Source organism: Stegodyphus dumicola, chromosome 5 (genome assembly GCF_044657685.1).
Source record: "Stegodyphus dumicola isolate Sdum_Otavi_A_Nest chromosome 5, ASM4465768v1".
Classification (NCBI taxonomy): Eukaryota; Metazoa; Arthropoda; class Arachnida; order Araneae; family Eresidae; genus Stegodyphus; species Stegodyphus dumicola.
Window position 1 is genome coordinate 85,927,594 of NC_140772.1, and position 26,958 is coordinate 85,954,551.

At 33.7% G+C, this 26,958-nt stretch overlaps 1 protein-coding gene across 2 annotated transcripts in view; it reads right to left on the reverse strand.

Annotated features, from left to right (window-relative positions):
- The window catches only part of LOC118194606 (cilia- and flagella-associated protein 36), a 152,462-nt gene that overhangs the window by 61,905 nt on the left and 63,599 nt on the right, over positions 1-26,958 (reverse strand). For both annotated transcript variants that reach the window (XM_085816849.1, XM_085816850.1), the window contains exons 5-6: positions 12,108-12,234; positions 10,100-10,177 (exon numbers count right to left, since the gene is read on the reverse strand). In XM_085816849.1, the coding sequence (XP_085672975.1) occupies positions 10,100-10,177; positions 12,108-12,234 (205 nt within the window). The remainder of the gene's footprint in view (positions 1-10,099; positions 10,178-12,107; positions 12,235-26,958) is intronic.

Consider the following 26,958-nt stretch of genomic DNA (forward strand, 5'->3'; position numbering starts at 1 on the left):
TCGTTTTGTTTACATTTTGAGAGCAGTACCGAAAAGACTAATACTGTTAATAAACTAATCATGATACAAATCAGTTTTCACGAATAGCAAGAACGAAAAAAGCTAACATGATACACAGTAAGTTCCCGATATTTGTCGTCAGTCCAAAAAAGTCAAATTTATTTTTGAAAGTGGAGTAGATCTGAAACAGAGATACGTATGTTTGAATTTATATTTTATTATCTAGATATTACTTTACGAATTGCCCATTTTTTAATGTGTAACATGTTTCGTAGTTTCGTATAAAAGTAGGAGGACACAGAAGGACGTTTATTTTCTTATACACGTGTATTAAAGTCAGCAATAATATAATACTGAACGCACTTTTTATTTATTTAAGCTAATAAAATATTAGAAACGTGAAAGACATGGACATAAACGTGGAAATAACACATTATGACCACCACTCAATAACGCGTTGCGCGACTTTTGGCTGTGTGCCCAGGACATTAACTGGAATTCATCCTTATGCTCCTCAAACCATTCCACCATAATTCGACCCTTGTGACATGGAGCGCTGTCCTGCTGGAAGATTCCATTTCCAGATGCCATGTAAAGGTGCAGCTGATACACAAGTATGTTCAGACAGTCGGAAGCTTTCATGGTCTGTTCTACGACAACTAAGGCTCCCACAGCTGCCAATGAGAACGTCCCCCAAAGCATAATACTGCACCACCAGCCTGTGCATGACCTGCTGTACGGGGAGAGAGAAACTGTTCTCCTAGAAGACGGCGTACCCTGACACGACCATCGACGTGATGAATGATAAATCGTGATTCATCTGACCAGGCAACTGTCCTTCTCTTATCCATGGTCCAGTCTCGATGTTCCCGGGCCCATTGTAGCTGACAATGACGCTTGGTTAACAGAAGTACACTAGTGGGACGTCTGCTGCAAAGTCCCATATCCAACAGGGCACTTAGATTTCACTCTATTGCGCTGTAAGCTGAGCCACTGTTTGGCGCCGATTTTGTTGTATTAAGCGGGACAGTCTTCGACGTCTTTCTCCTTTGATGGCGAGTGGACGTCGAACACCTTGAGTCTACTGCCGGTTTCACCGTCATTTATCCACTTTGCATAAATACTAACAACAGCAGATCGTGAAAAACCTACCAATCGTGCAGTTTCGGAGATACTTGTTCCGAGTCTTCGGGCTATTACAATTTACCCTGTATTAAATTCGCTTAGATCAGCAGCCTTTCTCATTACTCGAAAAAGTAAGTGCAAGAATGACTCCCTTATCTTGTCCAGCAGCACCAGTTAAATACCATTCCCGTTTAATTACGTGCCCTCCGCGTCATCCAGACGAATTCATTGAAAAATTTGGAGATGGTCATAATGCTTTGGCTTGTCAGTGTAATTACGAGCAGACAATACGTTTACAGCTAGATCGAGATCGTCGTGCAATCCGGGTGTTTGCACTAAATTCATGAACTCAACTATTTATATAATCTAAGCAGTTAAGAGTGCTTCTGAAATCAACAGCATTTTTGGAGGATTTTATAATTTTATTATTCCATAGAACAGGAGGACCATCTGCATAAAGCAGCATATCAATTTTTTTTCTTCTGGCATTAGTTTTCAAAGAAAACAAACGATAATTTTCACACATCCGAATCACTCATGCGCATCATTCAGCAAAAATAAAACCATAAGAATACCAACTAAACGTCATTACGCTAAGGCGTTCCCAAGCATAGAGAACATAATGCCGTCGGAAAGTTATGTCCAATTACAAGGACGGTTTTACCCTAAGCACACGGCGCGGTAGGGAATGCTTATATGCTGCCAGGAGTATTGCGTATGGCAGATTTGCTTATGTTTAATTTTATTCAGGAATTTCAATCAAAATGAATTTACTTACCATGTAACTTGCAAAAGTACTGTAAAAGGCAGAATGTGTACATAAAAGATTTATATTAGCGTATAAGAAAAAGCATAAAAGATTTGTATTAGCCTTCATTTTATGTCTAGCATGCCGGAAGGAGTCAAATTAAGCTAACATTACGACACTTAGTTTTGTAAATTTAAAAGTCAGTATGTCATCCCCTAAGCGTTGTCGAGTAAGATAATGTTACTGAATTTAAAGTTCTTAAATAATAAAAATGCAGTAAAAATTTTAGAAATAAAGGAAACTTTGCTTTTTCTTATAGATATTTGTAATTTTCCGTGTTATTGATATGAATAATATAGGGTTTAATTTTTGAATTACAAGTGCCCGAGCCTTATGAAAAGCAGTCGAAAAAAATAAATTAAAAAAAACAGTCATTAAAATAATAAATAGTTATTAAATTAAATAATATGATACGAAAAGAGATAAACAAACAATCAATGAAATAAGTTAAATTAATAACAAATAGTTAAATATACTCAAAGTCATGTTATTTAGGGCTTCGGCCGTAATTACAATTTCGTTCCGAATCTGAGACGTTGCGGAGCTGGGCTCCGACTGAATTTAAGCTGTGGTAGAATAACACGAAAGGCTGTTCTCTAATTGGATATGTGCAATCATATAAGACGCTGAAATATAACAAATCGTTTAGTAAATGCAACCTTGAGACCTTCGCAGAGAATGTATGTGCTATTTCGTAGGTTAAGTGAATTCTAGAAAAAAATTGGCTTGCTCCAAATTTAACGATTTTGTTACAACTGATTATTACTAATGAAATACGTTTATTACAGAGAGGAGTGTATAATATTTATTAAATTTAGCGATGTAAGAATTATTTTTTAACGTAACAAGCGCAACGAGAAAAAATGTGAAGCCTTTTAAATAACACGATATACCGGGTGGCCATAATTAAACTGACAGTGCTCACACTGTTCTGTAGAGCGATCTATTTGCGAGAATGACGGCACATTTTGTAGGAAGATTAAACAAGACGGGGGACGAAGGATTCCGTGAAAAGAAATAGTTCCAAATGTCACCGCTAGGGAAATATTTGGCGCTGTGTAATAGAAAATAGAGTGTTAACAAATGCAAATTAATACGGAATAAAATTACCTTTTATTATGGATATGCCTTATGGAATATGGATATGCCTTACAGTACGGTATGGAAAATCTTACGAAAGATTATCAACTTCTATCCGTACAAGATCAGCCATGTACAGGAGTTACTGTACTCCGACCATAATAAGCGATTGACTTTTGCTCTCACCTTTCTTGCCAGAATGGAGGTGGATGATGCTTGGCCGCGGAAAATCTTATGGGAAGACGAGGCCCACTTTTACCTGAATGGAACTGTGAATACCAAGAACTGCCGAATTTGGAATGACAAATCACCACATGCAGTCACAGCAATTCCCTTACATTCACCAAAGGTAACTGTTTGGTATGGGTTCACAGCGGAATTTATCGTAGGTCCATTCTTCTATGAGAACATTACCCCGACAGGACCGGAAACCTGTTCTGTTACCGGAGAGAAATATCGCCACATGTTGAACAGCTTTGTCATTCCGGCACTTCAGCAAAGACAATGCCTGGGGAAAATCATTTTCATGCAAGATGGAGCCCCTTCACACGTTGCAGTACGGATGCAACAGATGCTATGACAGAAATTCACAACAGAGAGAGTCATTAGCCTCTACTTTCCAACTGCATGGCCACCTCGGTCGCCTGATCTTACCCCATGTGACTTCTGATTATGGGGTTACCTTAAGTCCAAGGTCTATCAAGGAGTGGTCCAGGACCTGGCTACGTTGAAGGATAACATATCACGGACTGTACGGGACATTCCTGCAGACATGTTACTTTCTGCTGTTGTACATACTGTGCACAGAATGCAATATGTGGTCCACAACAACGGCAGCCACATTGAACCTCATTTTAATGCAAAATAAAAGGTAATTTCTGTATTGATTTGCATTTGTTAACACTCTATTTTCTATTACACAGCGCCAAATATTCCCCTAGTTGTGACTTTTGGAACTAATTTTTTTTTCGCGGAATCCTTCGTCCCCCCGTCTTGTTTAATCTTCCTATAAAATGTGGCGCCATTCTCGCAAATAGATCGCGCTACACAACACTGTGAGCACTGTCAGTTTAATTATGACCACCCGTTATTTTATTTTATTGTTGCGTGCGTAAGGGTTCGTAATAAATTGAATGTGCAATTCCGATGAAAAGTGAACAAAATTAATTTTTATCACAACAAATAAAAACAAAATGCTTAAATTTTCTCAGATATTCGTACAATATCGGAATATCTCGCAGTACGTATCTTTTAAACTATCAAAACGTTCAACAGAAGTAATTCAAAATAGAGAAAGCTGATTTCACCGTGAATTCGCTACAGTAAACAACAGTAGTTTTTTAAATAAACTCATAAAACAACTGACCTGAGATGTTCTTTCTCTGGCTAAGCTTTTTAATCAGCACGAGCATAGTCTGGTATTTTCTCGATTTTTCCCGAAAAGCAAAAGCGTACAATTACGAAACATCTATTTATTAAATGCGCATGCTCCTGTTTTTTTAATTTTTCCGGCGTAGCTTTCTTTTTAAATAAGTCGTGTGCAGCATTCATTGCATGGAGAAATGAAACAATTAAAAATAGAAAACTAAATAAATCAATATAAAAACCGTAACATTATTTTATTTATTATTACTTCCTTGTGCGAACTAAAGGGAAGTATTGTAATCGCTAAAATTTTCGGGTATCATATTTCAAAGAAAATATCCATTTTGACCGCTATCGAATGAAATTTAACGATATTTTTACGTGACATCTCTACTTAAGGGCAGAATAAAGGACTCTTTTTTTTTCCCAAAACAGGTTGCAAAAAGGATTTAAAACGGATTCAGAACAGATTTTTTTCGTGACGTGTATACGTATGTATGTACCTCGCATAACTCAAAGATGAGTAGCCTCATTACGTTGAAATTTCGTATACAGGACTGCTATAACATGTAGTTGTGCACCTCTCTTTTTGGTTGCAATCGGCAGCAAAGCACATATTGCAAAGTATATATAATTATATATATTTTTTAACAAACATGTATATACGTAAAAAAGTAAATTTAAAGTTAAAATAATTAAAAATGTGCAAACATATTGTTGCGTGCGTGCGGGTTCGTTACGAAATGAATGCACAAGTCCGAAAAAAAAAATGAACAAAAATTTATTATTATCACAACAAATATGCTTAAATTTTCTGAAATATTCGTGCAGTATCACAATATCTCACAGTAGTTATCTTAACTACTCAAACGTTCAACATAAGTTAATTCAAAACAGCTAAAGAAAGCTAATCCGCGAATTCGCTACAATCAACAAGAGCAGTTTTCTAAACAAACTCTTAAAACAACAACAAGCTAACTAAAATCACTGACTCATTGAACTAAGAAGTTTTCCTCTCATTTATAAGATTTTTAAATCGCGCGCGAGAACTTTCTGGAACTTTCTCGAAATCAAAACGAGATGTTTATTAAATGTTAAGTGCACGTGCTCTTGTATTTTCAATTTTCCGGCTTAGCTTTCTTTTAATATTCGTCACGCGCTGCACTGCGCGGGAAATAAAACCATTTAATTTTCAATTCAACTAACATCAATTATTTAAATGCCAAATTTGTAACAATATAAAAGATTTAATTTTCGAACTAATCTACAGTATCATTTAAATTCAGATAGCATAAGTAAATCAAGTGCAAAACCAAACCATGAAAATAAATTCACCAATTTAGCAAATTAAAATTAATCTAAAAAATTTCTTAAAAAATGCATAAGTGAATGATTGTTGAGCAGGCAGGAGACAGACTTATCAAGGGGAAGTTGCCTCCAAAACCTAACTCTTTAATCATTCAATTCGTGCACTGATTCAATCATTCATATAATTATATAAATATGTAAGATAAAAATGTATGAATCAGAATTATAATATAACTATAAACATTAATTCTTCCTCTCTATTCTAAAATTCTAATAACTTATCTGCATTGCGTCATTTAAATTAATCATGCGATCTTACGTAACCGTTAATACCAGATGCCTCTTGACGACCAATCACCGAATTGTAAACCAAAACTTTTCTCTTCGCGTGCTTCCATCTTTCATAACTACGCACTTCAGCTTTTGCTCTCTACTGTGCTAAGATGTAATTTCGCTGGCTTCTTTCTATCTTAACAATACCAAAAATGTAAATCTTCTGTGGAAAAGCACGACTAGAGTGCCAAGTGATCGTGGCCACAAATATCAATTGGAAATAAAAATGGAATTAAAACTGCCTCGACTGTCAAGTTCTTTAGATGTTACCAAGTTAGCATTACTAGCATACTGTGCAATCAAAATCTTCTTCAATATGGGTCTAATCACGCATCTACAGTATTCCGTCATTTCCTTGTGCTTTTATTATGACATATATATATATATATATATATATCCTTTCTGTTACTCGGCTCTGTGAGCTCAGTTCTTTTATTCTTACATGTTGGTAAATTGTGCATTTTGGTGCACAATTTTGATTGAATTATATTGTTCTTACTTTTTCAGGTTAATGTTTTTATGTCTTAAGTTAATCTGCATGCAATAATTGTAGAAATATCAACAATTTAAAAGTTGTTTAAGTGCGGCTAAGTCTAATTTTTTTACCATAGAAGCCATATTTGTTTACATTTGAAACTTAACAGAACAGTGAAGCAAATCAGTTTCTACACCTTCAGTGTCTTTTTCCCGAGTGTGAGACCAAAAGTAAACTTTCCGTTTTGTGCATCGAAAAGCCTGCCTTCTTGCCCGCTGCCTGAATTGCTTGTTTTTTGCGTAGAAACTCTAAGTTTAATTGTAAAAATTGTTTTAACTACATTTGGTGTTTTATCTTTTTTTTTTTATCTTTTTCAATTTTTTATGAAGATATTTTGAGGTTTTAGCCTTGCCGCGAAATGTGAACTGAATTAATTGAATGAGAAATATATCTACTGAAATTCAAGAAAATAACTTTAAATGAAATGCACCAAAAATGCGTATGATTTAATATTCCATATAAGGAAGATCACACCAGATATTTCATTTTTTATTTGAGTTCCTTTCTAAATGATGTCATTCTAAATTCAGTGCAAAAAGCCGGAGAAACATAAATCGTAGTAGTCTAAGTGTACTTCACCTTTTTCTTAAGTGCTATGCGAAACAGTCAGATAAGTAAGATCAGTAAGTTGTTCCTGAGGTATTTATTTGAAAACTGTTTGGAGATTGCAACATACATGTTATCAGAGAATGTTTCAATCGTCATGAATTTTTATAACCAATGAGTTATTAATAAACTTACAATCTGCTCATCCATTTACGCTTTTTATGAGCATATACATAAAAATCTCATCTGCATTGCTTTCCATCCGTAGTTTTTCAAGAACACTGCTGGAATTTCTTGTTATGTTTCTAATACTTTAAAAAGCTACTCAGCACCGAAAAAATTATTAAAAATAATAAATATTATTTAATTTATTATAAATAAAAATTAAATTTAAATTTAAAATCCAAAGATTTTCTAGACTTATTTATTTGCACACTTTCTGCTCAGTATGAATTTTGGAGTTTTTAATTATCAAACTTCTAAATGCGAAATGGTTTCGTGATGTATTAATGGTTATATTCTACTGTCAGATATAGCTTGCATTTTCGCAATTTTTCATATTACACGTGTGTGTTTTTCAAGATACAGTCCAAAATTTTTTAAAGTTTGAAAATTTTCTTCCTATTACATTCTTTTCTCTATTGACTTCAATTATTTATTCTAATTTCATTTTTTTATAACTTACTGTACTTTTGAATTTTAGCCAGCTTTTTCGATTCCGAATTGTTGGTGTTTGGCTAATATAATAATATGCAACTTTTCCACCTAAATTAAATTTTTTCCAAATATTAATTAAATTTTAATTGTACTTTGGTTAATTAAGAAAGAGGCTTCCTTTACATTTCTCGAAACACCAGCCTCCCGATGAAGCTGTCAAAGGAAATGTAAAGTCTAGTTGTTTTGTACTTAAAAAAAATGTTCATTCAGATGTCTCGAATTTTTTTATAAGATTTATTGGTCAAATTTCGTTTTTGTTCAGCCTCGTTCACCTAGTGTTTTTTAACTGTTCTTGGTTTAAATTTCATTTTTAATTTAAATTAAGCGTGAAATTATTTAACTTGTAGTATCGTGAGGTCTCAACTTGGCAGCAATTGTAGTAGGGACTGCTACGAAGTTTGAATTTATACAGACACGTAAGAAGGGTTTTTAAAGCCCTTTTTATTCAACTTTTAAAATAACAGCTGCGTCCACTTGACGCTCACAAACTACGCCAACCCGGCGGTTTAACTGAAACAGAATGTAAAACTGAAAATAACGACTAGATTAATAAATAACGAGATCACTATCCGCGAACCTCTGAGATCTTAAACTAATCTAACCGCGTTCTAACATTACCGCTGAGATTCAGCGAGCTTACTGATTAAGCAATTGAAAGATCCAGCAAAAACGGCCGAGATAGGCACACAGGCCGAAACGCGCGGTTTATTAATTCTACCGAGCGACGTTCACGTTCGCGATTCAAGAAGCACACCTGCAATCTCGTTTTCCTTCTATTTAAACTCAACTTACTTCTGCTAAATTTGAATATACTGCGCGCTCTACTGCAATTTACATACTCTAGCATTGGCAATTCTAGGGGAAAGTAAAGGCTTGACAGAACAGATAGCTTAAAATAAATGTTAGTTAAAATAAATATAAACCTTACAACCTGTATACCTATGACTCCGACTTAAGGTGGTTTGACTTAGATTTAACTTAGGTTTGACTTAGACTTTACGATTTTAAACTGATGCCAGTTCTACAGAAAAATTCTTCGAATTTTTATCATTATCATTTTCTGTTTTTCAGCAATATTTTGTTCATGTGACATGTATAAGAGAATTCGAACGTTATGAATGCAGTTCGTTCATGAAGACCTTTCTTCACCCGAAATGTTCGTAAACTGACACTATTTTTTCCATAGAAACTATTGTAAAATGGATTAATTACTTCCTAAAACACAGATGACTTCAAGACCAATGGAGATCATTAAATATAAGGGTGGAGAGAAGATAAACGTAATACTAAACAAATAAAACAGACGAAAACTTTATTTCAGTGTACATGTTCGAAGAGAGTCACAAGAGGAAAATGTAACGAAGGTTTAGCTTATTTGACAAAGCTTGCGAGAAGCGGGTTTGGTTTATCTGACAATGGCAAAGCATGTGAGGAGGGATGCCTTCGTGGAGGGCTTTCTAAGAGAACTGGCTGGTATCCACGTTAAAACGTTAAAATCATGAAAACGTTTATGCCATCATCATATTAACCTGGCACCGAAAAAGGTAGAGCTACCAGCTTTCAGGGACTTTACCGCTCAGCTGCTGATGGGCGTATGATGAGGAAGAGAAAGGAAAGAGATTTTATTGCTTAGATTAGGAATATGCTTCCATAAAAGCATTAGGCAACATCTTAACTTTGTCCTCTTTCCCCACCTCTTTTAGCGCTACTCGACCCTGCTTGAGACTCACTAAATCTCTGTCTTATTAAATATTTATCGAATGTGATTTTTTTTCTATATTTTAAAATGTTTCTAAAGGGGGACATGGCTTTATTGAAAATGTTTATGCTGTAGCTTCCTATTGCTTTATCAGAGTGGTATCACTTCCTAAAACTTTGCACCTTATCCCATTTTACACAAATTTCAAGAATTAAAGATGTAGGATCTTATCCTTTCCTTGCTCTTCCTCTGAAGATATTTTTTCTAGAATTCTAGAATTTTTCTAGGTTTTTCTGCTTTTGAAAATTTTTCAACGTTTTCGTACTGAGCTCATATTTTTGTTCTTTTAGTGAACGTCTTTATTGTTAACTTCCAAGCCAATTGTTTTACCTTGTGTTTGTTACTTACAGTACTGAGTTCAGAAAATGTGTTAATGGTGAGAGGAGGTCGTGACTCGAGTTTTCATTCTGTAATAAAGGGTTTTATATGGATTAAAAGGTTGAGGAATAATTGAAACACAATGACTGGGTGGGGGTACCATTTTTTTACATAAAATAACTCATAAATGTAAATAATTTCTTACTTCTGTTCTTTGCATGATTTCTAGAGGTTTTTCATCCGTTTCTGCTTTCGGTGAATCGTGCAAGGAAGTTTCTATTGCCTGAACAAGAACAAAATTCATAAAATAAGTTTCAGACAATTGCAGATTTTCATATGCTATAGATTATTAAGACACTGTCATTCAGTACATTTTTATTATAAATCCCCATTATCCTTGAGCTCCTAAGATTTAACATCAAAGCCCTCAGTGTAAATACTCGCTCAAAGTGAAAAAAAATTAAATTACAATAAAAAATAAAATTATTTTTATTGTTATGAGGAATCGGAACTTTACTTAACTAACTACGAATTCATAACAAAGCCGTCATAGATTAATGTAAGTGATTCATAGTTATGAATGTTTACAAATAAAATTTTAAGAAATTATACCTATAATTGAATGATGTTTTTAATATTATTTCTCCTCCGCTACAGAATTTAATCTTTAAATCAATACTTTGCTGAGACAGTGAAAATTATATTTTAATTAAATTTTATAACAAAAAGGTACCGCTATTATTTGTTGACAAGACTTTTCATTACTCTTTATAAATACTTAAATACCGTATTTACTCAAGTAATTTATCCTCTAGCTCTTTTTCAGTACAAAATTCTGAATTTTTAAAAAAAATTCACAATTTTCTTTTTATTATTTATCTTATTTAAGTTTATTATATTTTATCTTATTTAAGTTTAAAATGAATTCGTGCACGCAGTGGTTCATTTCGTATAACTAATTGATTTGCTCATGGATTTCGGTTGCATGGGCTCTGACATTTGAAGGGATTATAGAGAAGAACATCGAAGAAAACAAGGATATCTAATGCTCTTGATAGTTACAAAAGTCACTGCACGACGAAAGACAGACTGAACGGTGACAATGGAGACAACCTGCAAATTGTAGCAAATAACACAAAACTACTGACTTCCAAATAATTTGAGGTTTAGAGAGTATCATTGAACAATAAAAAGAACGAAACTGAATTTACAGGGAACTAGATATGAAAATATCTCATTAAAGATTGTAATATTTATTTAATAATAATTTTATGTATCTTATCGTAATAATAATATTATGTATTCTTAATAATAATATTAATGTATCCTTAATAATAATATTATGTATTCTTATCTTAATAACTAAGCATTCTTATCGGAATGTAGGTTACTTTTAAATAAAAATATTTTTATAGTCACGAGTTAATTTATCTATGAATAGTTAGTTCTCATTTCTTATGTTCTTAGTATAATCCCGTCCTTCGGAAACTAGATTATTCGTATAATTCCTCTCTCTTGATTTTCACATGACAAAATGGATTAAAAAAGAAAGTAAAATACGCAAATAAATACGATATTAAAGGTTTGATATAAAACTTCCAAAAGTAATAAAGTGAAATCGGTATGAATTTTAACATAATAAAGCAAAATCAGTATGAATTTCACAGCAGAGGAATTAAAGTATCACGCAAGTGGAAAATAAATTTGCCTATCCAAGTTAATGAAAGAAAAAACGTGCTTCAAATATTTGATCAAAATTTGTCGAGAATCATTTAACAGCTGAAAATGTTACGTCGATTTTGAAATAATTATTTTAACTAGGAATTTTATTTACCTCTTTATGATTTATTCTACTTATAAGGGAAATAAGACAAAAATTTTGATTTGCTCTTCCAATGCACTTCAAAAATTTCAAAGCTACATTTTTAAAACTGAATTTTTTAAAGTTTAAATACTTTTACGATAAGAATTAAGATTTAAAAAAATATTGCTTAAAAGCAATTCCAGTTAATTAGATTTAATTGTTTTTACAATTTATTTGAACAAAAGACGTTATCCTTACAGCTTCAGAATGCTTGCATTTTTTTTTTGCTATATTGATATCCTTCGTAAAAGAACACCAATTTAAGTATTTAATGTATACAAATTCATTCACAGATATGTAGCTTCTGACAATACATTACATTCATTACATCAGTGAAACAGGACATTACTTTTTCCATAAGTTTAATTTCTCTCTTTCTTTCTTCTTCTAAGCGAGCTTTGGTTTCCTGGATGACTTCCTTCTGCTCAGATTGGTGATCTGCATCAGCTTCTTCTGCATTTTCTTCGACGTATCGCCTTTAAAAATATTTCTGAATGAGCAATACGACTAGATTTTAAATACCAACTCAATTTTACCATTGCTGAAATTTATTTAGTAAGTAATATAATTCAGATTACTTTATAAGGTATAAACCATAATAATTAACCAATTATTATAGTTTACACCTTATAAAGTAAATCTTTACTATAACTTCTTCTTTTCGTAGTTCACAGTACAAATTAGTTGTTTGAGTATTTAAAACGAAGGTTCGAATGTTTTAATATTAGAGCTTTTGGAAGCTTTACTTGCAGTTACGTTGTGTCGCCAAATCTGCCAGAGATTATTTTGGCTTTAGCAACATTCGCTAGCCGACGGTAAAACGCGCCATTCAGATATTTAAGGCAGCTTAAGTAGGCCATTTTGTGCAGACTCTAGCTACTTTACTTGAATGTGAATTTCAGCTTATGTTATTTTAAATGTCGCGAATGGCGGAGTTTTGCTTCGTGAGCACAGGTGATGCCTTCTGTTAAATTTAAAGATTTAATAAAAAAAAATAAAAAAGTTACTTTAACATTCTCAGGACTCTGTCATCTTAAGTCACACGGAGTGATAACTGGCCCGTCAGTCTAGTAGGATCTGAAGGACTTTGATTAAGACTTCTACATGACTAAAACCCTGCAACTTCAACAGCAAAAACTTCACAGTATCATCATCATTAGAGGAATGTTAGAGGAGGTACATTCGAGAATTTTTTTTTTATCATGCTTTAAATATACTATATAATCTGCATACATAAAGAAAGATCTCGTTCCATGAAACGGCCAACGAAATTTCCCCAAGATATAGTTCCAACGAACTGGTTTTCTGTAAAAGTGATCGATTTAGAAAACATCACTACCAACACTGTTCAATATTTTACTTACCTTCCAAGAAGTACTGATTCTTTCTGAGGTGGTATTCTACGATACAGGGTCGCTACAAAAGGTTCCATTGCATTTGGAAGTTTATTAAATGGCTTCGGAGGTTAAGTGTTCTTGGCACGCAAAGGTTCTCGAATTAAATTTCTAACAGTAGCAAACTTTTAAAAACTGACAAAATGATTTGCCGAATTTTAATCCTTTGCATTCAGAGTGAACGTATTTAGATTTCAGCTACAGAAATAAATAAATTTGTGTTTATGTTATCATTTATTTGCACCTTAGTTACTCTAGCTCTCTTCTTATAACAACAACATTTTTAGAGGCTTCCTTGCCCGAGAAATGAAATTGCATTATGAGAAAAAACATTTCGCTTTTCACATGTTTTCCACTGTGATTTGACTGGAAGGGTGAGGCCAGATTTCGCAAGATAACTATGCGTTGGTCACTCTCAAGCCGATTAAGGAGCTCTCCAAAGAAACCTCACGTGCGATGGTTTAAGCCTATTATGTTGGTAGAACTCACAGTTATACCGCTTCGCTCCTCTGAAATTGGACACTGTGGAATTCTACGGACATTATCTGACGCTGTGGTATTCTACAGGTAGTTCGCGCGTACTTTGAAGTTTCTCAATGGAATGAGCAAATGTTGCTGATCAATGGAATGCAAATGTTGCAAACTTAAGAAAAACTCGGCAAATCAAATTTGAAATCCAGTGAAATCTATCATTCATAAAATAAGAGGCAGAAATAAAACCCATCCCCAAATATGAGTTGACCTTTTCTTGGAGTCTTCAGTGGAGACTTTGTCTCAACTATAAACTCAGAAAAGAGAGAGAAAACATTAAATAACATTATAATAAGATAATGAATTAGCTTTATAATAATAAGATATAATATTTATAATAATAAGATAATGAATTAGCTTTTGCCTGGAGAACTCATTCCTCGTAGAATAATTTTAGAGAAGAAGTAAATTTAACCAATGGTCGAGTGGTTAAAACCAATGAATATTGGTAATTTGATCCATATTCGAACGCAGGTGAATGGACTGCTTACATGATTGGTTTTCTTTACTCCAAGCGTAACGGAGTATCATTCCGTTTCTCTAAAGAAGTCTTTCATGAAGCTATCATTGCCTTTAAACAGAAAGCTGTCGTGTACTTTGCAATATTCAAGTAACCTTATCTAACCAAATAAAAAATATTTCTTGAGTGAAACTCAAAGCCAGGGTGAAACACCATTTCGGCTGCTCAGAATATTATTTGGCGAGTGGAAAAGAATCTCACTTTCTAATCTCGCCATCTTTTGAAAACAGTATGAACGCGCTGCAGAAAATTCGTATTCTTAATACATTTCCTTCTTTCACCTAAATTACAGCATAGATAAATGTGACTTCGATCCACTACCTCATTGCGTTAATGATACTGTGAAAATTTAAGTGCTTTATTATTTAGTTTTTCACAACGAACGAACTATCTGCTGTGAGGCACAGCACCTTTCTTTCCAATGCAGAACTATATGACTCTATCAACGAGCCAGCTTCCCTTATAAAGTACTCGAAGGCATCCTTTCTCATAGGTAGGTAGCCTTCGAGTTATTTAGCTTAATCAATAAATCTACCTTAACATTTCCAAAATCGTTTCTTCCAAATGAATTCCCTTGTTATTCTTTACCAGTAAATATTATGAAAGCTGTAATAAAACTGAATCGAATTTTCAGTCATTCTACTAGTTCTTGCGACGTTACACCTAATAGCATAAAACAATAAAAGCTTGATGGATAAGTTATTCTACACAACTGGAAATGATAATAAAGTTACTTCTAAAGGAATTTCCGTTATTGCTTTCACCAGGAAAGTTAATCTTCAGTAACCTTTTATGAAGAGATTGAGATTTGACTGCAAGTTTGCAGTGTAATGGCAGAAGAAATGAGAGCTTCAGATTCACGATATTGTAGGGTTCGTCCTTCAGGATCATCGGTACACCGCCTCTGCTACTTTCTGCGCTCTGCCATGTAGACTTCGTCACCCTGGTATAAGTAATAAAAGACAGAGTCGATAAGAACCTTTTTCTACACTCCAGGTCTTTTTCACTCGGGAGAACCAGAAACTCGCGACGATTTTCCACATATTTGGTGAATTGCTTACTGCTAACTTAAAATAGTTCCACATAAATCTAATGGTTCTTTCAAGTCTGAAAATACTTGCAGTCCTGAAGCTCTTTCGCCGAATGCAAACGGTATTTCTGTCGTATTTCTTTGGATTCTGTGCACGTTATCCATTCTTAATTTTTTTGTCTCTTCTGTGGAATCACTGTCCCTTTCACATTCACTATCTATTACTGATTTTTCGCCATCTTACGCCTCTTACTTCATCAATACTTTCCTCCTCTTTATCATCAAGTAGATTATGCATAGAGGTAATTTCGTTCTTCATTAACGAAAAATTGAACTCCTCTTCAATTGAATTGATTCTTTCATCGTATACCATGCTTACTGGTCTCCGTAACTTTGAAAATAATATTCCTATTGCCACGACTGTCAAGGTCGAACTAACGTCGAAGACGCATATATAACAAGAAATCTAAAAAGCGTGTTTAAGATTAAAGATTGACAGTTGTTTTATATGCATGTATTGTTGATTGTATGCATGTATTGACCCACACCAAACCTAAATAATCATCGTTACCGCTCGAATTACCGCGTCAAACCGATTGGTGATCGGGAGTCACCTCTCGAGTTACAGCATCAAATCAAGCGGTGACCGAGAATCACTTCTCTAATGCAAAGACTTAAAGAAACAGTGAAAAAGTATTTATGCAATTTTTGATCCATTAAATGAACTAGTTTAACGTTATCTTTCTCATGAAGTTATCATTATATCTTTCATTCAGTGTAAATTTGACTAAAAAACAATTTCTATGCTAAAAAAATTGCTTATTTAATTCTTTTTATGTCATCATGTAAAAAATTCAACGTTAGCGTAAAAATATTCATTGCAAAATTAAAAAACATTTTTTTTCTCGTTCGTTTTCTGTTTAAATTATTAGTTATGATGTCGCAAGAACAGTTGGTGCGATTGACAGTTCGATTTTCTCAAAAGTCATATTACATTATAGCTTTTGTAGTGTTTACATGGGAATTAGTTTGGCAAGCGTTGATTTCTTGGAGGCAGAGAGTTCTTAATGGCGAAGAAGTTCTGCTTTACCGTTAACAGTTTGCGCATAAATTAATTAATAGCTAATCACATTGTGTTTTTACAGTGGTACTGGCGCGATTATACTGGGCTTTTACTAGTACCGGCGATTAGGTTTAATTTGCATGATGAATCGGAGCTATTAATATTTGCTACTTAACGAAACAATGGGAGGAAGCGTAATCGAAGTTAATTCCATCGCAGTACTAGTGGGCTGTTTGCGAAGATCGGCGAGGTTAGAACTTAGCGAGGGTATTTTACTGCTTGATAAACCAAGTCTTAGAGCAGCCAAGTACTATGTCCCGGCTAACGTTCGAGTTTGACTCCAGAACTCATGACGAACGAAGAAATATTTATCGGAGAGCTATAGCTCATATCAAAGTATTACAGTTATCGTTCACTGATCTCTGTCTGTGGATCGTATGTTTTATGCTTACAGATGGGAAAAGGTGAGTCTGGCTCCGGTAAGCAAATGTAAGAGTAAAATTCTATTTTATTTAGATTTTCGTCCATGTTCAAAATACATTATTACTAAGAAAAACTGCAACACCAAGAACAACGTTATCTAATTATTGTAAAATGTGGCGCACTGGTTAGTTATTACGAGACACGTAAATGGTTACAAATTCCGCTGCATAGGTAAATAGAAGGCGTACGCAATCGAGTTGCAGTTCTGACGCTAACAATGTAAAAGTGACCGCAAAAAGCAAATTTCAAGCATGGTATTGGTAAAATCAAGTATTATTGTGCTAATAATAAATAAGTAAGATAACGTATGACGAAACTTATGAAATGAAAACATGAAAAACAGACGGAATAAAAAAAAAAAAAAAAAAAAAAAAAAAAAAAAAAACGTTTGAGAGAAAGTTGGTTGTCTTATCATGAAATTGTATCACATGTTAACTGAGATTATTAATTATGCGTACTTGGAAACAACGGATGAATGTATGTTCGACATACCGGCCGAAGTCAAAAAAAGCATTTACAGGCACGGAAATAATGATATGATACACAGTTGGATAAACATGACAGTGAAGATCCTGCAGCAACTTCTACAGCTTTAGCATAACGATGGAGGAACTCAAATCGAGCTATTGTGTGCTAGCACTGTTCATCGACGATTGCTGCGGCGAGAGTCTGCAGCATGGTGGTCATTTTTGCGACTTCCATTGACTTCTTACCATAAATGTTAAAGACTGCAATGATGAGAGAATGAAGGCACTTGTACCGTAAATGGAAGCAAGTAATGATCAATGACCAGGTACAATTTGCGAACCCATTATGGAATCCTGATACCGTAGGAATGTTTTCTAGAATGCATTAATATGCAGCATCGCAGCAAAGCCTCTTGAAGATAAGTCCCTTTCTTAACGACTTAACGGTAAGCTTTTGTCTAGGCTTTGGTCATGGTGGCCTGACCGTTAACTTCTTGGCGTTATTACATATCATTTGCGCTCTCACTTTTTATGAAACGCAGCAACTATGAATATTCAGCAGTTTGCGAGGTACTGGAATAGAAGTTTTACCAATACTACAAATCTATCCTAGAGCTACTTTCCAATAGAATAATGCTACTGCAGATGCAATACGCATTCAGTATTTCTTATATGATCACCAGATGTGAACCCTTCCTCGGCCTGACACTTGATTACCGGATTTACCATTCTCAATTACAAGTTGTATTCAATCAACTGCGAATTGTCGATATGTATTTAATCTGCATGGAACAGCACTCCACAGAAAACCGTTCAAAATTTGTATCACTGGTCCGTCATGTGTGATCATTTATGTTAAGTGCCATAGAGAAGCAAACAATATACTAATTTTAGCATGATCTTGTAGACTAAGCAGTTTTGAAATTTTAATCATTTGTATCTTCATATTTATACTTTTCCATAAATATTTTGGCTGTTACTTATGCCTTTCTTGTTGTTGCAGTTACTCTGAGAGCAAGGCATATGTATTGAATCAATATAATTAATTATTCATTTCAATTCTCATGCTGTTTTTCAGGCTCTTTAACTATGATTTAAAATGTAACCTTTTTATTCTTACAATGTTTAATGGCTAACTTATCTTATTAAAGAATGCATTTCGCATAAAAAACGATATTTTATCGCAACTGATAAATGCAGATAACCAAAAATTTCAAAGGGACTTATTAGTTAACTGCAAAATAGTGAATAATTTAAAATGTAGATTTTAGAATATATAAAGTTTGAATCTTTATATATATATATAGAGAGAGAGAGAGAGTTTTCCGGCGCTCGCGCATCGCTAGAATTCTACCAGCTCTATCTAAAAAGGATCATCCCGGCTTTTGCATTCTCTTGCAGCCGAGACTTTAAATTTACGCGCCGGTGAAATTACCTAGATCAGTTTATAGCTTAGTTATTTCGCTTTGCAGTGTTAGACTACTTTATTCAACATTTAAATATATTTTGCTGTTATTGTTTAATTTACATCGTCCCTAGTAGTGGTGTTTGTCTGTAGCACCAGTCGTGTCTTTTATGTTGCAAGTTCAGATTAAAGAAAAAAATCTGATGTGGACGTTACATGACACAAAAAACGAATATGATGAAAAACATTACAAATAATTACTGCGGTTTTTGTCCTTGCACGTGCAAATTTTTTTGTCGTACAATGTTTTGATCATTTGCGACGTACAATCAATTGATCTGAAACTTTGATTGTGGTTTATGGTGTAGAAAGCAAATAATTCTTCAGCTAATGCTAGCTGTTCCTCCATTAACAATACATATTCCTTGACGAGACATAAAGACAATGATCGAAAACCACCGAGTAAATCTAACTCATTTACATCGCCTAATTTAATTTACTCTGAATGCATTTTATGTGTTTTTTTTTAATTTCTTTATATTCACTATAATAATTAATAAATAATAGGTAATACATTTTTACAGTACATTTAAAATCAGAAATGCAGATGTTTTCTAAAAAGCGGGACATTTTTAAAAATCGGCGGAACGCGGAACAATCCTCCGAAAAGCGGGACTGTCCCGTCAAAATCGGGACGGGTAGTCACTTTACTCTAGTAACAACTTTCTCTAAATTGCGTCATAACTGAAAACGTATTCCGCATTATGTCATTTTGAAACTACTGCATTGCCTATAACTATATACCAGACGTCCCGGTTTTAAGACAAAATCCCGGTGTCCCGGCCGGTTTACTTCTCGTCCCGGTAAAAATAAAATTTGATTTTATAGATGACTAAAAAAGTCTAAAACTTTTTGAAGGTCTGAAAGCGTTTTTTTAGACCAAGAAATGTGCCCATCAACAATAAAAAACTTGTTTACTGATTTAACGGGCGAGTTGTACTTGTTTGTTTGTCCAAAGACAGCTTGCACTCTTTAAGAAGGCCATCCTGGTAATCGGAAAAGATAATACTACAGCTTTTGAGGTTGCTAAAGCTCATAAAGCTCTCAAAAGAAACCTTACAGAAAGAAAAAGGCTTCAAACTTTATTCCTATAGGCGCAAAGAACTTGCTCGGCTAGAGGACTTGCTCGATAGTGTGAAAGAAGAATTTGATGGCTTTTATGCAAGATGCATTGCATACTTGGATCCTGGGAGAATAGTTTTGGAAATGCTGAACAGTTTTCTTGGGTCAGTCTGACCAAAACAAATGCTGTTAATTGAGAAAACGTCGAAACTTCTACTGAAATGATTAACAAAAGTCTTCATGATGTACCCGATATGCAAATAAACACTAATTAGCTGTTTGACGAAGTTGTGGTTGCTAATGAGTATTTGAAGTCAAATTGGGAACAGTGGAAGCAAGAAGAGTCTACCAGAGATGTAATTACTTCAAGTGAAGAAAAAATGGCTCAGGCTGTTTGATCACTTCAAGAATCACATAGCAGTTCCTCATTCTGATCAAGATTGTTGAGTATGCCTTCTGCTTACCTGGGACATCGGCACCAGTTGAGAGAGTATTTTCTTTGATGAACAAGTCATGGACTGATGATAGGGGTGTCCCGGTTGAATATTTCTGAAATCTGGCAAGCCTACCTATAAGTTTTAGCCAATTAGATTAACGAAAAAATATTACTATAAATATTGTTGCAATCCTACGCCACCCTATTTCTCTGCCTATGCTTGCTGGCTGAAGGACGTCTCTTGCTTTGCTGCTTTTGTTTAAAATGTATCGCACCATCATCAAAATTGTGGGGTTCAGATTGGCCCCCATTTGTGAAGTGCCATAAGTAAGGTATATTTGGAATATCAAGTAATTTTTGTGATTCTTAAAACGTCCCAACTGCCAAATTATGATATATATATATATATATATATATATACACTTTTGGTGCAGCCGATTGCAGCCAAAAAGGGAGCTGCACAGCTACATGTTATAACAGTCAAATTTCAACGTTCTGAGGTTACTCGTTTTTGAGTTATCCGAAATACGTACCTATACGTACAGACTTCACGAAAAAAATCTCCTCTGAATCCACTTTAAATTCATTTTTGATCCGTTTTGGTAAAACCGTGACTTCATTATGTTCGTGAATACAGGTATCACGCAAAACCATTGTTCAGAGGGATTCGAGAGCGGTCAAAATGGATATTTTCGTTGAAATATGATACCCGAAATTTTTAGCGATTACAATATTTCCTCTACTTTAAAAGTTTATTTAAAATCTTCTCAAGTCTTTGTCATACTCTTTGCGACGTAGCGATAGCTCGCTAATTTGTTTAGTAGGGTTGAAGAACTTAAACTAAGTTTCCGGAAATATTGGAACCTTACAAAATAATTATTTTATCATGAAAATCTATTCTGAGTAAAAGTTCCATTTTTTTTAGTTAAAAAATAAAATTTTTATTGAATAATTTAAACAGTTAACTATTTCTTCAAACATATAAATTTGGATCCACATTTCTCTATAGCCACCCTAATGAATAATACACAACTGTCCATAAAGAAGAATAAAATCGTAGAAAGTTAAAAATGAATGCATTAATGAATAATTGGAAGATTTTGCAGCTGCTCATTTATTTGCACCTGTCCTTTTTCCTGTATGCATTGTTTTTATAATAACTCTTAAAAAGCCATTGATTTGTTATTCAAAAGCGAGTGAAACAAATACTCTGTCCCACCCTATTTTTTATTTTTTTATTTTTGTTTTCACGATAAAAGTTTGCGTAGAACCATCGTACGTGGTTATATTTCGTGCGATGTAGTATATCCACTATTTGGGCTTTCACGATGTTAATTTAAAACTCTTCTAAGGGTGGGTGGTGAAAAAGAGAATGGGCGTGTTTGACAGACAATATAATGACTTAATTCGAAAGATTATTAAAAGAACATTTTGATTATGCTATTATAGCTGCGATGTGTGTGAAGGAATATTAATAACATATGTAACATCAAGTTTTGCGAAGGCATATTATAACACATTTAATATTATAATTACTTAACATCATCCCTACTATTGACATCTATTCAATTTCCCCATCATTGGTATACTTCATCTCATATAACAAAGTGTTTTTAATGCATTAAAATACAAAATTATATCCTCATAATCTTTAAGGTACGTAGTAGATCCAGACTACCAGATTATTTTTAGTCCAAAGGGGCTTTGTCCCTGAAAGACTATTGTTTTTGTTTTGCGATTTTGCGTCGATTCACTACAAACGGCGAACCACTTTTCAGACGGTTGGCACAAAGTATTATCGCCCTGTTTTATAATTTAAAGAAATTAAATAATGAAAAATCTGCATAAATGTATGTATATTTCTCGCATTGTGATAAAACAACGTTACACAGAGCCATCGAATTTTGAATGACGTAATCCTCCTATGAATATGGGCATGTAGAAAACCAAATTTGAAATTTGGATTTTGTTTTATTATTGATTTCCTATTTTGTAAAACTTTAACGAATTTTTGATTAACAAACTCAAGGATTTCAAAGTGAGCAATGACAACGTTGTACAGAAAAAACATTTTTATCTCCAGCGCGTGAGTCTCTTTACCGGAAATTCTTAAGATATGCTCATTTTAAAACTATTTTGTGATATTGCTGTTAAACTTGTAGAGTTTTTTACTTTGTAAAGGCTAAGTTGCTGTTGAACGTGAAGAATCTTAAGAACTGATAAGCGAATAATCGCTTGAGTTCGTGTGACAAGAAACAACAAGATAGAAGGGTAAATAACCCTTTATTATTCAAATAAGATTTGTCAGAACTCCGTCTTGGAGTGTACAATAAAAGGCGACACTTGGACTTGAACTTACGAGGCTAAGAAGTAAACTAAAACTAATCTAAAGAGACATAGCCGAAGCTATCAAGTTTCTAACTGAGTTGGCCCCTTAACACTAATTGACTGCGAAGCTGTCAATGGCCTAAGTACGGCCGAGCGTAATAATAGCTTACGAGAGAGCAGACTAAGGCGGACGCGTGCAGACAGAATACCTGGTAACTCTCTCGCTAAGACCGAAGTACTTCGCGGTTTAAATACCGCTCCTCCGCATTATGTATTCAGACGTGATTCTAAAACTACATTCTGTCCGGAAGTAATAAGTTGAAAGTAAGAATTTGACAAGAAAGAAGTTTAACTCAAAATTTAACTGTTAATAAAATTAACATAATCCTTACAAACTGAATTTTATGATTTAAGTGCGTAGAACGCGATATTTAATAAATAAAACACTCAAATTGTTAAAACAAAAACGTAATTTAAAACGTAATTTGGATGTAATTTAAAATCTGAATTATAACTTTTTTATGACCTTTTTTTTAAATTTACACAATTTTATAGACATTTTAGATGTGGTTAAAAATTGTACTTAAATACATTGTTTTACATGCTGTCTTCCAATTAAAATCTTTAAATCTGGGCAATCACTGCCATCTCCACAGCATTTGCTTGAAAAATAGGCATTCAGTCCTAGTTCTCAAAATTATATCAAGTTTTGAATAGTACAGGATATCGTTTCTCGTTTGTTAACATAAATGTAAAACCAACCAATACCATTGACAAATTACGACCAGAGATAGAATAGCAAATGAGAATAAATAGCAAAAATGAAAGCAGGATGTACAACAAATCATAGTTCAGACGAGAATCTTAAACTGAACGAGCTCGTGCTCTGCACACAATTCCTTTAGGTTAGTCATGCTAGATTGATATGTTGAAAGACATTTAAGAGATGGTCAAGCGTCTAATTATCCCCTCCCCAATGTTTACATAAACGCTTTATTTTCTGTTTAGACGATTAAGTATCAAATCTTTAAAGCACAGAACCGAGATATATTATTCATTTAGATTTGCTTTAATTTTTATCATAATTTATTAATTTGATGAAAAATGAGAATGAAATTGACTTTCGGTTGGAGCATTTTGACTTTATTTTAAGCTTTTATTTAGCTCACGCATGGGGTTAGTGTCTACTGTCTAATGCTTGCCATCGATTTTTAAATGTGACTTCAAGACTTATCATACAGCGTACGGGTAAGATTACGAAATACAGCGTACGGGTAAGATTACGAAATATATTGTTAAATAAAATTACTCTGAATTAGAAAGCAAATATCAACGTCCGCAGGTTCAGAAAAGTTTTTTTAGGCATAATTTGCATGAAATACCATTAAACTTTCAGTGATGTGCCAGGTTTTATCACATATACATTTGTGTTATGGTTACCATTTACAAATTTTCATGTACACCGTGGCAAAAAAAAGGGGGGGGGGGGTCAATTTTATATCACCCGTTTTACTGGGCCGATTGACGAAATTCAACTTGCGTTTTACATGTCTCCACAGCGCGACTTAGGATATATATTAGATTTATATATAGCATTATTCTAACATACGTATTTTGACAGAAAATCGGATTTTTTTTTTTTAAATGACATGCCAATGTTTTACAGTATTTGAATTCTACAACTCAAATTATGCCTAAATATTAAATTTTGTAAACTTTGATACGAAATTTACGATAAATTGAAAAATTTATTTTGGCACATTTTTTTCAGTTTGCGCCTTACTTGGCGAACTGCTTAATTTATAGCAACCTATTTTCCTTTCCTTTTTTTCATTGTAGACTAGCGAGAAAAAGTCATAATAAAGCGCGTAAACCACATCTGGCACAAAGAAAGATGACAAATTGAAAAACGCACCGATATAAAAATTCATGCATATTTTAGAAAATTTTGAATAAAATACTCTTAATTTTTTGCGGGTGTGCCTAGAAATACATCTACTTTAAGAGGATGTTAAAAATTTTATATCCTATAACGCAAAATTTTTTTTGAAAAATTTATAAAAAATATTTTAAAATAAATCATAAACATCGTGCGAATAATATTTGGATTAAGCTTCAATTTTGAATTCTGGTAGAAGGAATCGAGAAGTTTAATAGAAAAATAAAGAGATATTAATAAATATGTTCAAGTTCAATTAACACTGAGGAGCTCAAATTTTGAGAGCTATTTTTTAAAAAACTACTCGTTCGATTTTTACAAAACTTGGCAGTTTGGCATAATTTGAGTCGTAGAATCGAAATATGAAAAACACTTGACATGTCACCTCAGAAAAGTCCGATTTTGTGTCAAAATACCTATATTAGAGCAATAATATAAATTTAATACATATCCTAAGTCGCGCTTTCGAGACAGCAGAATTTCGTCAATCGGCCCAGTAGAACGGGAGATATAAAACTGTCCTTTTTTTCCCCTCCCGCAGTGTACCTAGAATTCTATTAAATTTGAAATACTTATTTTCAATCCTTGTGATTTTTCTATATGCTAAGTAGAAGATCTTTAATGTTAAATATTAAAATTAGAATGGGAGACTTATAAACGTTCAATCATGAAGAGGTAACATGCAGACAACGTCGATTTACAATGTAAAGAAACCAACCCGAAGATCGCTTAGACAGCAGCCATGATAAGGCGTGACATCATACCGTGGCGTTTCATGGCTTCGTTTTCATCATTGCACAAGACATACGGAGAAGGCTTACTTCATCTATTCTAACCTCCATGAGTTTTATCTCCAGCACGCGAGACCAGCAACGAGCTCGGGCAATGTATTGCCGCGGCCGGAAATAAAATACTTCATCTTTCACGCCAGTGGTGTTGTTATTCAGTAAGGCTAAATATACCTTCAAATTTAAACTGGAAAGTTATTGAGTAATAAACTAAGTCATTTAAAAGCAATAAACACAGTTCTTAAGCATATTTTTTACTTCTTTTTAATGCGATTGATTTAAAAAATATCTATTAAAATCATGAGATATCTAATTAGAAATATTCAATTTATTTTATGAAATTACATTAGCTGGACTCGCTAAAATCATTACATACTTCCTCCTTTTCATGATAATTATTTTATGCGGCAGGCCGTGTGTGCGGCTAGTTTAAAAAAATAATAATACAGAGAATAAAAAAATATGTATGGCAATCTTTAACACTCTATAGCAAAAAATACGCTGCAATGCAATTTTTAAAAATTTTTGCGATTTTCTTGTTGAACTGTATACGACGTGAAGAAAACGATACTTCATAATAATGCTAAAAAAAAAAAAAAAAAAAAAAAAAAAAAGGAGGGAGGCTAGCAAGAGTGAGTGCAAGAACAGACTAGTAGACTGCTAGCTCAGCGAGAGCGTAAAGCAACAGCTTATAAAAAACTTTTTGGGTGACCGGTAAAATCTGAAATCTTTCAGATTTTATTATTAGTCCAAAGGGATTTGAATCCCGAAGGACTATTAGTTTCGTTTTGGCATTTTGCGTCGGACTCATAAATGTCGGTTCACTTTTCAAACTGTTGCCACAAAATGTTAGAGTCCTGCATTATATTTGAAGAAATTAAATAATGAAAAATCTGCATAAATGTATGTATATTTCTCGTATTGTGATAAAACAACGGTACATAGAGTCATCGAATTTTGAATAACGTAATCCTCCAACGAATATGAGCATGTGGAAGACCAAATTTGAAATTTGAAATTTGTTTTATGATCGATTTCCTATTTTTTAAAACTTTGACGAATTTTTGATTAACAAACTCAAGGATTTCAAAGCGAGCAATGGCAACGTTGTGCAGAAAAAACATTTTTATCTCCAGCGCGTGAGTCTCTGTATCGGAAATTCTAAAGATATGCTCGTTTTAAAACTATTTTGCGATATTGCTGTTGCACTGGATCTTATGGTTTAAGTGCGAGGAACATGATATTTAATAAAGAAAGGTAACACACAAAATGTTAAAAAACGCCCCTTTGGACGTAATTTAAAATCTGAAACATTTTTTTTGTTGAAAATTCGTTTTTATTATTTACGTTTATAAGTTCAAGTAGGGCCAGCTTCAAGTACAGGAGACACAGGCAGTCGGCTAAAATGTTCTCCAAAGCGGCCAATAAAAGAAGGTGTATTTTGCTTTGAATTACTAATATTGTTACGTTCGTATGGGTTCCTAATGGGCTGAATGACACAGAACCGATGATAGATTGATAAAATTTATTTTCACAAAAGAAACACTTAACTGTACTGAAACTTTCCACAAAAGTACTCGTACAGGTCTTCTCAGTATGACCAAACACAATCAGTAGTTACTACTTTAAACTACTAAGAACCTGAAACATAACGCAATGCAAAGCGCACGTAAAGAGTGAAGCTTTTATGGAGA